This window comes from Enoplosus armatus, chromosome 6, assembly GCF_043641665.1.
Source record: "Enoplosus armatus isolate fEnoArm2 chromosome 6, fEnoArm2.hap1, whole genome shotgun sequence".
NCBI classification, from domain to species: domain Eukaryota; kingdom Metazoa; phylum Chordata; class Actinopteri; order Centrarchiformes; family Enoplosidae; genus Enoplosus; species Enoplosus armatus.
Window position 1 is genome coordinate 17,361,777 of NC_092185.1, and position 12,746 is coordinate 17,374,522.

The following is a 12,746-nucleotide window of genomic DNA, read 5'->3' on the forward strand; positions in this document are numbered from 1 at the left end:
CATATTTGTGCTCTAACAGGTAAAGTATACCTCTGTTATCATTTCACGGTTAAGTGAATTAGTATTATATATCAGTCAGATAGACAATTACAGAAACCTTTAAAGGGACTAATAATAAAAAAGGAAAAGAAAACTAAACTACATAAAAAAACAAATTAGTAGTTCTGTTCGTGTGACTTTTTTTTTCATTCACTCTTTTTTTATCACCAGGTAGGAAAGCTTGTGGAGCCCGGGAGCAGGGGATCTCTGTGCTGCCATTATTCATGTTTCCATGGTTCCTCCTCAACAAGCGTGCACTCCGCAGCAGAGCCGTTAGTAGCTGAGGTTACCTGCAAGCAGTTAGCAGGGAGATCTAAACAGTGGATCCAAGGCACAGACAAAAACACACTTCATTTCTTATAAAGCTTTGGATCAAAGAGCTTATAATAACACTACATCATTGATTCAATGCTGTGGCTAATGAGATAATATTACTATGTTTCAGCCAAAGCAATCTGATTGGTCAATCAGGCTTATAAAGCTTATAAAGCATGATTGACATGATTGATTTATTGGCCATCAAAAAAGCAACTTTACCAATCAATCATGTCCTTCCCGAGAATACACATGACTGTAAACATTTCATAACTGTAAAGCCAGGACACCATTTAGGACATTCTTCTCTGTAATTTTGGGTGCTGCAGCGATTATTACTTTGGCAATTAAAACACAGCCTCTTAGGTATCATGGCTATTTTGCAACATGCAAAAACTATGGAGGGTTACTGGAACTCCTGTACGACCATTGATGATCATGCTTATGGTAGTCCTAAGCTTGGCATTTCTTTTACTGACCTGGGAACAAACCAAACATTTATGATGACCAAAAACTCAACAGGCAGTCAAATAAAAATAGAAATACAAGTGAATAAATTATGAAGACAGACACAATACATTGAAAACAGGTACAAACACTACAGAATGAATGCATTGTTACGTTTTAGCTATTTTGCAAGCACTCTACGGTGTTTTTGGAAAAAAAGGGTTAGAAATGTGACTCATACTATTTATAGGCAAAACAAACTGTAAAACAGAAAAAAATAGTCATGGTGGATGCTGGAAATAGCAAGCCTTTGTGTCACATTTATATGTAAATGTCCATTAATACATAGAGACTCAGAAAGGAGGATGTAACTTTTCACTATGGACAGATTACTTGTGTGACAGGTTGCCAGCGTTGCTAGGCAACGCCTTTCATCCTTCAATAAATGAATAGGCTCATCAGTAGACCTTTTCCGCCAGGGCGTGTGTGTGTCAGGGACCTAGCACTCTGAACTGCCATACATTATTCTAAAAGCCTGGAATACATTCAAAGACAGAATTCAAAGTGCATTATGTTTTACATTATGGGAGCTACTTCACAGCTTTCTGGTTTCACAACATAGTTCTCACAATGTGCAGAAATAGATGGTGTCAAAATGCAAAAACCCTGACTGGGAATGACTCAGTGACAGCCTGGATATGTGTATGTGAGGAATATATGAACTACTAATTAGCTGTAACACTTTTCCACTCTGCATTTTGAATCCTCCAGGAAAGGCTGAATGTTTCGAAATAAACACGCTAAACAATTCAAATCTGCTACATTTTAGGATAAAGATAAACACCGGACATTAAGCAGAACAAAAGGAAAATGAGAACTGAAATGATTACAGAAATGAGAAAACATTATTCTAAAGAGACTTTTTTTTTGGAAAATGGATGTAGTGTGAACTTTTGATAGATGGGAGGGCTGTTAAATAATTCCTCAGGGTCATAATGAGGATTATCTGGCTCTGCCTTTTGAGTTAGAGCCAATCCCCAACAGGTTACACTCATCAGATTTGGCTAATTATAGAGCGAGAGCTGATTTATCTCTCACTTGCATGCACTGAACATCATTTTTCAGTTTGTATAATTTTGGAAACCTTTTGCCAAGAGCGCTTAAAATTTTTGGACGTTCATTCAACACAAAAGCTGCTATTCCAGAAGAATGACATACATACGTACACAAGCATGTGTTGTTCTCTTGCTTCTCTTCTGTCATAAGATAACAGTCGGTGTATTTACATTATTATCTACAAAGATGCCATGAATAAACAAACAGAGTCAAGCAAACGTGCAGAGTGAGCATGCAACAATGGAGAGGGTTAAATACAAGTCTCTATGTCCGTAAGCATTAATTGTACCTTGCATTCATCTACTACGACAGAATTGTTAGCAGTGGCGGTAGCGGTTGTGGTAGCGGTAGCGGTTAAGACGCACTGGTTGGAATTGTTTTCGTGGTGGTTCTTCATGTCATCGTAATAAGACGGGGTCTTCGTCATCATTTCGATGTCGTCTGATTTAGCCGCATGAGCGTCCAGCTCTTCAAGCTCTGCCTTGGACATGTGGTACACGATGCCTGCACCGTAGGAGTCACCCACCACGTTCACTGAGGTCCTGAATCGATCCCTGAGGAGAGAGAAACCGGGCAAAAAAAATGGTTTCCCATATAAAATACAAGGAGGGATTTCCATGTAAAAGAAAAGGGAAGAATCAATGTGCAATATATGTTTTTGTCTTGTCAAACTCACAGCAGCCAGTCGACAGCAACCAGCAGACTGATGTCTTGGGTTGGCAGACCTACAGCAGTCAGGATCAAGAGCATAGTCACCAGGCCGGCACTGGGAATACTGGCTGCTCCAACACTGGCCAGGGTGGCTGTCAGACTGGATGAAGACACAGCAAAGCAGCACTCAATCACATTTTTCAAACCCACTATGCCTAACCACATCCTCCACAACCGACCTTACACCCTGCTGCAATGAACATGAAACGGCTACACTACATAGCTACAGATGAACACATTAATTCCATGTGGTACTTGTAGAAAGAGCAACAGCTGAAGAGCGCCAGAGTGGGTCCTCTATCGCACATGAAGAGAGGTTCAAATGTGAGAGATGGGATGTTTAATTTGAGGGTTCACGGATTGATATGCCATAAAATGTCATGCTGAAGGTCGGCCATCCTTGACTCACTCTGTTGACAGAAGAGCATTTGGGAGCGATAGTAACAGATACTTGGTTGGTGTTTGCCTTCCTACTTAGTATGAGACACAGCACTGGCACTTGCTGTTGCTTCCTCCTGGTGGTTTATTTGCTCCACTGTACATTTCTTCTCTAAAGTTGCTGCTTTGAGTCACAGAGTCTTTTCTGTTCACTGTTATATGCCTCGACACTGCAGCAGTGTTTGTCCTCATTTATTAGGAGCTAACCGTGTTTGGTGAACTGCATCCTCGGGCAGGGCTCCATTTAAACCTGCCTTAAACAGTGGGAATTCTTACTGTTATGACTAAAAATAACCAAAAGAAAAAAACACAATCTGACTTCTGTGTGCAGTCAAATTTTGTATTTGTATTCACTGTATTTTCATACAGGGATTGATGAAATAACGGAGGGTTTCATCATTTCACAACACTGATATTGACATATCATACAACACAGATGTTCACATCACACAGGCCATCCAGGTATTTTATCTGTCGAGAGACAATAGTACATTTGTGCAATGATACTTACAGTTTTCACCACATCATTTCAACTTGGATCAAACTGTAAACATAGGTTTTTAACCGTGGAAATGAGTGTGAAGTGCAGAGATAAACTATCATGAGCGTCTCCTGACCTGACAGTGACAATCTGACCAGGGTCGAGGTGGATGCCGTTCATTTGGGCAATGAAGATGGCTGCAACAGCCTCATACAGAGCAGTTCCATCCATGTTAATGGTGGCACCGACTGGGAGCACAAAACGAGTGACTCTTTTGTCAATACCCAAGTTCTCCTCCAGACAACGGAAGGTGACAGGCAGTGTACCAGCACTGGAGGGAAATGGAGGAGATTGTAGGTTATATTTTGTATCAATTGCATAAATATCAAGATATCCATTCATTTTAATGCTAACCTGGAGGCTGTCCCCAGGGCAGTGATCCAGGCCTGGAAGATGCCCAGGAAGAAGGTGAAGGGGTTTTTCCTGACGATAACAAAGTAGATGCTGGGCAGGAAGATTGCTCCGTGGATGATAAGGCCAATAATCACAGTCACCATATACATGCCCAGCTGCCTGCCCACCACCTCCAGGTCCTTGATGGAGATGATCTTACCACAGATGAGACAGGCAATACCAAAGGGAGAGTACCTGTCGAGACAAAAAAGCTTTTGTTATTACTTTAAATTTAGCTTTAAATACAGAAGACAAGGGGTTTGTCAGGATACTCTCTGACAAATTCTGCTTCACGTAGCTATAATCTTTTAAAATGTTGCAATGACTTGAGAAATAACTTGGCATTAACAGTTATTTCTGACTCAAAATAATTAAATGAATTTCAAAATGAGTCAATGAGATTCTTAAGTGATACTAACCACATGATCAAGATGACAAGTTTCATCACAATCTCATTGAGGATGCTGAAGAATTCAATCATGAGTCTGGCCTTCTCTCCCATCTTGCCCATGCAGATGCCAAATGCAATAAAGAAACCAATCAGACCTGTGACGGAAAATTATGAATGTATCAAACTTTGAATATCAGTGTGGACAGGTGAGATGACTACCACATGAGGGGATTATTATTAGGAGATGAGAAGTTTTACATTTACAGACAAAAAACATTAGGTTTGTCCAGATGTTTGCTACTGTGAAATTCTGTTAATGTAATACTGTAAATTTAGCTTTTATTTTTAGCCATGCTAGCAGCATGACTCCAGGCATGCCAATGTCGGTCGACAACCACTGGATGAATTGTAATGACTTTAGTGATCCCTTAACTTTTCATCTAGCACAATCATTAGGTCAAACATTTCACTTTGTTGTATATGTCAGTTTATGACCATATACCTGCAAAGCTAATAACATTCCCAACGGCATCATCTAAACTAAGATGGTGAACATGCCGAAAATTATACCTGCTCAACATCAGCATGTTAGTATTGCCATTGTGAGCATGTTAGCATGCAGATAATAGCATTGGTACCGCAGTGCCAAAGTACAGCATCACAGAGCTGCTAGCATGTGTGTAGGCTCTCAGTCTTGTTTAATGTTAATTGTCCATATACCGTGAGTGTTTTTGGTTGGTTACATACCCAGAACATTCATGCCACTTTTGAACTGTAGGGACTTTTTGATGATGAACTGAGGATCCTTGGTAATATTAGCCACCAGGCCTTCCACAACGGTGGCATTGACATCCTCCTCAATAACCACCTCTACCTTCTTTGTGACGGTCTGGATCTGAGTTAAAGGAGGAAAAGATACTAGTGATGAGTTTGATGACCAATACTGGAATCTGATATGATGTTCCCTATCACACAAGGCCACTCAACTATCAATAATCGTGGTTGCAAATCTGCTTCTTCTTTGGTGTGTCTTTATAATCCAATGTGCATTTGGATTACTCTGTTAATAAATCCTCGGCTAAGAAATAAAGACAGTCCAAGGACACTCTTTCTGTACAAGCCTACCCATTTCCAGACATACAAGCTTGCGATTTTCTCTAATTTGATATTGGGCTACAAATGATATTCCATTAAGCAACAGTGACTTTCCAATACCACAGACAGACTTTCTAAGCATCTATCATCTGCACTGAATCACATTTCAGCATTAAGCTGTGTGTATCATCTTGTTGTTGTCATCCTCCCTTACCTGTTGGAAACAAGCCTGCACCAGGTTCTCTGGGAACAGGTTCCTGATCAGATCAAAGAAGGCATCCAAGCTGGACACGTCATCATTTTTCTCGCCCTCGCCCAGATTCTCCTTCAGTTTGGGGTTGCCAGGGTGGATGACTAATACCAGGATGACTCCCAGGATAGCAGCAATAATAGTGGTGGACATGTAGTAGACCATAGCTCTGGTGCCCAGGCGACCGCTAGATTTGGCATCCAAACCGGCCAGACCTGCAGCCAAAACAAGCACGATCAAGTGTTTACCTGGTAATTACTTGGACTTATTGAATGGAAATGTTGACTTAATATTGCATGAAGGGGCATGACGGCTGGATGCAAAGACCATCAAAGGATTACATAAGGGTGTTTGGTCATGTGCATGATGCATGGTATGATATATATAAATATATACATAAAATATTGTCAATTATGATTTCAGAATCAGGATTACAGTACTTTTTGTCTATTTTAGTAGTATATCAGCAGTGAAAGGTATAGGAGAAGAATTTAATCAAATTCAACTGTACATGAGTTTTTTCAAATGTGTAAGGATACAATGCAAACACACCAGTAAAATGTCTAAAATATGCAATATTCTTAATAATATATATTCTTATAATGTAGCGATCAGTCACACTGCACCTGTGATTAAACTGGAGATGATGAGTGGCAGGATCAACATCTTCAGCATCCTCATCAGGATATCTCCAGGAAAAGCAATCACCATGACAATATCTGGGTGGATCGGGGAGGCAACACGAAGCAACATCCCTGATACAGCTCCCAAGATCACACCTGCAGTGCAAGGAGGAGTGTGAGTGAGTGAAACACCAAGAGCACGTGACGGTAAAATAGAAGATTATCAGGAATGAAGTCAGATATTGACAGGTCAAAGAGAAGAAAATCAGATATTACATTTGAATAAAACATATTAAAATAAATGAAAGCCATTTCTTATGGGTGTATTCTGTGCTTATGGGAAAATTTTAGATATAATCTATGAAATAACAAATGACCAATGATTTTCTCCTTAAAGAAGCCTTAATGACTGACCTCTGCCTCTTATCAATTTAGTTGTTTGGAGCTGTACAACAGGCTGTCTCTTACATACTTAAAGAGGATAGTGGGTTGAGCAGATAAAACGGAAACCTACTAAGAGAGAGAGAGTAAAGCTCATGGAGGATTAAGATCGGATCTCTTTGAAGCAGTAGGGAGGAGGCAGCATGTCAGATTCCCTGGTGAAGCATCTGTAATCTCTGCAAACCCAAAATGTTTTCGAGGGTTTTTTTCACTTTGTGGCAGGTCAAGTAATAGAGACTGATACATGAAAGAAAGAGGTAGTAGACCCTAATCTCAGGTTGACCTTGGATATTTCTGGTACCTTGTCTATCCTCATTCACTCTCTAGAAGCCTGAAAACAGTTGGATTTGAAAGATCAGCCCATCCCAAACAAAGCCACTGTTGACCCTTGACATATGTCTCTCTCCAACTAACAGTTCTTTCCCTGCCACACAGTGTTTCTGCCCTGAAAGTAAAGATGACCTCTGAGTGCTCTAAACCCCCTGCAGCCCTGTCTAGTTGGTAGTTGGCCTCGGTGTCTGTCCATCTTGGTCCAGACAAAGCTCCAGCCCCCCCATGCCCGGGGCTGCACTTCCTCTGCTACACCACACCACTGCCAAAGATCACACAGCCTCAGACGTTGTTTAATAACACACACTGGAATCAAAAGCCCTCCAGCTCTTTTTTTAATGTAAGCTGTCCTCTGTGCTTCAATCTATCCTCCAGTCTAGCAGCATCCTGTGGATTCTGCACACCCAATGGTTTTGGATGGCACTTGATTTCCTGTGCCTTCTCTTTGGCCTATTTGCAAGTCCCCATTCAGGCTCTTATCTGCCAAGTGACAGATGATCAATGATCATGCTGGCTCACTTGCTTTGCGAGAGTCCTGCCAAGTGGGGTGAGATGTACACATTACACATGCTCACACAAACACACATCCATGCAAGCAGGATACAGACAGACAGGCACACCACACACATGGCTAAATGAAATATACACATGTACTGTATATACATATATAGGCATTTATACAGTTTTATAACAGGTTCACAGCCTAGGCTTATAAAATGGTAAGGGGCCACATAGCTGTCAGACACAACAAAGTATAAATGATATGTGATATGTGAACTATAAGACCTATAACCAGAAACTGCATCACCACGTCCGTGCCCTTTCCTCTTTTCATTAAATCTCCCCCTGTGGCGCAGTGAGCCACCATTATAATCACGATATTTTTCATGCACGACCAAGGGCTGTTTGGGTGTCCAGTGCTGCAGAAAGCTTTTGATAGCAACAGGTGGCACAGAGCTGGGGAAGGTCAAGACACCCAGTCATCTTTCTGTCTGGTGCACTGAGCAAGCACAGATGGCATCTTCTCCTCATATTACGAGCAAGCTGCATAATCGAGCTCTGAGTTAACAAAACACTGAGCTCAGTGGTGGCCATGGAGCCCATCTTTAGCACGCAATGCTTTTTATTAGGTAAGTGGGAAAGAAAAAAATAAAAACGCACCGGTGATGAGATGACTTACCGAGGACGGTGAGTGTGAGCAGAAGGTTCTTGAACATCTTGGAGCAGATTTTGGCACATTTGGACTGAGGCCTGGCCTCGATGGGCTCCAGGTGACTCTCGTGCATCCTCACCTCAACTTGTTTAGGCATACTGTTGGCACTGTGACAGAGAGAAAGAACAAATGAAAGTGTTATTTACAAAATGCAAAACCATCAAACTGAACCCCTTCAAAAACACACACTTGGCTGCACAGTATATTAATCAATATATGCCATGTGGTCATGTTCTGTCATGTGTGGTCATTGTGAGAAAGAACAAGGCATTATGTTGTTGCACCATGATACAGAAATCTGATCATTTGGATGTGCATAATGTCTCTGGAAACCATGATATAGTTAAAAAAAAAAAAAAAAAAAAGTTGTGTGCTGCCAAGCTGTCACTCCAACACTGTTCATGGTTACTAAAGCATCCAACAGATGGAAGCTGACTACAAGCTGCTGCTTATAAAATTGCAGGCCTTTGGGGCGATACTTCAGACACACAGCATCCCAAGTCAGTTTATTAAAAAATGACACTGTGTATCTCTTAAGTACGGCATTTGTTAGAGATTTATCTGCAGAAGTTCAGTATTTTGATAAAATAATATTTGTCTGGGGTTTTGTTTAGAGATAACAGTCATGTCTACATTATGTAATTTGACTGCAACAACTTTCAGGACAGACTTATCATGCCTTGTGGAATTTCAGACACAGTTAATTATGGATGTGTATGTTTTTTACATAATTACTGAACAAGGTGGACAACCAGACAAAAATACCGTGTGGAGTGTCTACATGCATTGAAGACGGCGACGAAAAAGTGAAACAGATGCCAACTTGACAGCACAAAAGTTTGATTAATTACAGAGAGGAGGAGCAAACATATTGCCTGCTAAGACTTACACACCCGCTCATACATTCCCTCTCTCAGTTATGATTGTGTGACAGTAAATTTAGAAGCATGCACAACCTCAAATATAATTGTAGGAATAAGGCAGTCACGCAGCCTAATTAATTGAATGAGAAGTGATTTCCCATTACAAGCAGCACAGAGCTCTTTCCTGCGGCCCCATCGAGGTGTGAATGAGTTTGTTAGTGAGAGGAGAGCCAGATGTGTCTGGCACATGCCAGTTAGGCAGGTGTTCAATAACTCTGTCGAGAAAGAAAAACAGGTGCAGTGGCTTTGTATTCATCCTCTCCTCAACAAGTTGCAGGAGTAATCTATCAATTTTCCTTTCTTGATTTGACATATTTTTTGTCCATGAGGAAATAGAAACGTCTCTGTGTTCCTATTCATCTCCAATAAGCTCGTGAAAATGTCTGCTGTGATGAATTACAAAGAAAAGCTAATAAGACATAATGTGACTCTGACCTTTCACCTCACCCCTGGGGTTCATGGCCTCAAACTCACAAATGGAAGTCTCAGTGGTGAAGTTAATTTTTTTGTCCTCAGACCCCCCCCAACCCCCACCCCAGAACACTTCATAGATATTAATCATGCTGGCTGTCAAGTTTTTTTTTTCAAAGCTGACAACTGATCAAAGGCAAGACAGGGAGCTCAAATCAATAGGCCGCATTTGGAAAACTTCCTCGCCACCAAAGGCTTTTTATGGTGTTATTGTTGTTGTGTGAGCACTCACTAATAATCCACATGAACACACACACACACACACACACAGACTCACACCTCCCCCAGCTTTGTGTACTGCTGCGTTGTAAGCTTGGCTATAGGAAGACCACCTGGTCAGCTTCCAGGCACACAGATGGACAAGTCCTATCTCCTCTTATTAATTTCAAAGTGAAGTGTGAAATACAGAAAATACATGCAAACACCAGGCAAACAGTAGCCCCCATTACACTCTACCTCTTAAGATAAAAGATGGATGAATACGTAAAACTCCAGAAATAAAACGCTGGGGAATTAGCATTACCATGTAATCCCATTCCATGAGAGTGATGAGAGCTGTTAATTGAATTTTCACCCCTTTTCTCTCCTTTCATTATTTTTAGCTCTAAGACAGAGAGAGGAAGCAGATGTTGGACGTCACCGAGGTTGGATATTATTCTGTCATGATCCTCTCATTAGCGCGTCTCTCACCAAGTCAGAGACAGATGAGTGGGCTTGTGCGACCCAGTGATAGATGAAAATGAAAATGTATAGTGGTGAGCAATCAATTACAGCGGAGTACTATCATTTCATATTCACAACAGTAGGAAATAACAATGTGTCTTTTATGTTGCAGAATTTTTTTTCTGTATGAGAATTTTTCCTTGCTGTACATCATTTTAGCTTTCTGTATTATGACTTGAGCTCGGAATTAATTCTCTCTGCCCTGCAGACTAATTCTGTGATATTATTAAGCTTCAAAGTTTTCAGCATCCATTGGTTTAAATGGATCTGAGCTGCTTCTTTTAGAAATTGTGAATACAAAAGAAACGTTACTAAGGACCACTCATGAAGTAGGTTTCTATCACTAAAAAGTACAACAGAACCTCATAATTTAAAAGTCATAACATTCACATACAGACAGACACACACACACACACACACACACACACAGACACATACACAGTTTCTTCTCCTCGCTCTTTAATAGGATCATCTTATGAAGCGGTTAATCTTGGCCGAGGGCTTAGTCAGATTAATTGCATTACAGGACTGTAAAGCCATGAAGAATTAATGAAGGTCTTAATACAACAACACCTGGTGTCAACCCCGGTGACATACAATCTAAACTGAAAGACATTCAGATTCTCCAAAATTATAATTCCCTATTCACTCATGCACAACCAAATTTAGAGAAGTTCCCACATATTTTCTGCTGATGCACTTTACAAATGAACAACTTTTAACTTCGACATAAAAAAATGAATTGCTTGAGTGTTTTTGAATCATTAAGTGATTGAAGCGAATGAACAGAAAAGTAAAAGCAGTAAAATGCCCATAACTGTAAATGGGATGCATAGTACTTACTTCATTTCTGGTGGAGTTGAGGTAAGGGCTACATACATGGACTAGGATCAAACCTCCAGCCTTTGGTATTTAAGAGTGAATCAGCCCAAGAAACCGTTAGTAGGCTCACGACTGCTCCATCCAAAAATGTTGCCAGATGTCAGCAGATAAGGTCCCAGGTACAGCCGGCGGCTGAAAACACAAGAGTTCTGCTGACAGCTAGCAGCTCTCAGCTGTCCACCAGCTCTTCCAAAGCATCCAGAGAGAAGCGAGTCAACACAGCCCAGACAACAGACCCCGTCACAGCCACAGCAACCTGAATTGCCCCATCCTGATGTCTGTAAACCCCCCTCAGCCCCCACCCCCTGACTCCACCACCACCACTACCACCCACAACCAGCTACACACCAAGGCACATACACAGAGCACACACGCATACAACAAACCTACAAATAAATAAATAAATAACTAAAAAGAAGAAGTGGAGGGAGGAGTCAATATCTGAGCTTAAGAGTCAAATCCCTCAGAGACCCTCCATTCCCTGGATGCTGTAATCCCCCCAGAGGGCACGCTCCCAGACTCATCCAGCTACAAGGGATGGCGAGGGAAAGGCCAGGCTGCTAGAGATGAGCATGATGATGCCTGCTAATGGCACAATGCGAACAGTAGTGCTTTGTAAGTAGCCCTTTTGCTGAGAGGGGAATAAACGACAAAGGAATGACGGTTGGAAGATTTAACGTCCATAATGTTGCAGTTTTGGGGCTTTGAGGTCATCCTGATGGACAACAGATGAGAGGTTAATGGTTAGTGCTCTCTATAGTTATGCTACAAAATATTATGTCACTCTTGAGCCACAGTGGTCTAAGAGCATGTATGATGAGGTATACTTAAACTACAAACTATATACTATAAACTGTTATGTTACATAGATATATAATATATATATATATATATATGATGTCCTCAATAACCCCCCAAAAAAATACTCACTCAAGGGAAGACAGCCACAAAGTATCTGTCTTTAAGTCCGCACATTCAAGTCACCCACAGTCCAACATATAGATTTACATATCCCCACTATTCAATAAAAACTCCAAAGCACTGAACACCAAAACACAAATGACCAACGTGATTCATGTGAGGTTGGTGTCACGCTGATTTCCTTCTAGTCTCCCAGCAGCATGGGACTTCACATCGTATTGAGCAGTATCACATTATTCTAATTAGGGAAATGTGTTGGAAAGCTATTTCCTCTTCAAACAAATGACCAACTGCACAACAAAAGCCAGAGGAATCCCATCTCTGTCGGCAACGGTTGTGTCATGAGAAATCACTCATCCTAAATCCCTTGACATGTCATACTCATTCAAAGGGCCCTCTTAGGGAAGAGCATTATCGGGATGGGAGAGAGAGAGAGTAGGACAGAGAAGAAGGGGTTACGGGGGGGAGTAAGAGGGACACTAG

At 41.2% G+C, this 12,746-nt stretch overlaps 1 protein-coding gene across 1 annotated transcript; it reads right to left on the reverse strand.

Annotated features, from left to right (window-relative positions):
- Nucleotides 1-257: 257 nt before the first annotated feature.
- LOC139287170 (excitatory amino acid transporter 2-like) lies at nucleotides 258-11,341 on the reverse strand. The gene is made up of 11 exons (XM_070908165.1): nucleotides 11,304-11,341; nucleotides 8,311-8,450; nucleotides 6,363-6,515; nucleotides 5,701-5,951; nucleotides 5,139-5,286; nucleotides 4,420-4,546; nucleotides 3,962-4,195; nucleotides 3,684-3,878; nucleotides 2,594-2,728; nucleotides 2,207-2,471; nucleotides 258-329 (listed from the first exon to the last, which is right to left on the reverse strand). Exons 1-11 carry the CDS (start codon nucleotides 11,339-11,341, stop codon nucleotides 258-260), a joined length of 1,758 nt encoding a protein of 585 aa, XP_070764266.1.
- Nucleotides 11,342-12,746: the final 1,405 nt, after the last annotated feature.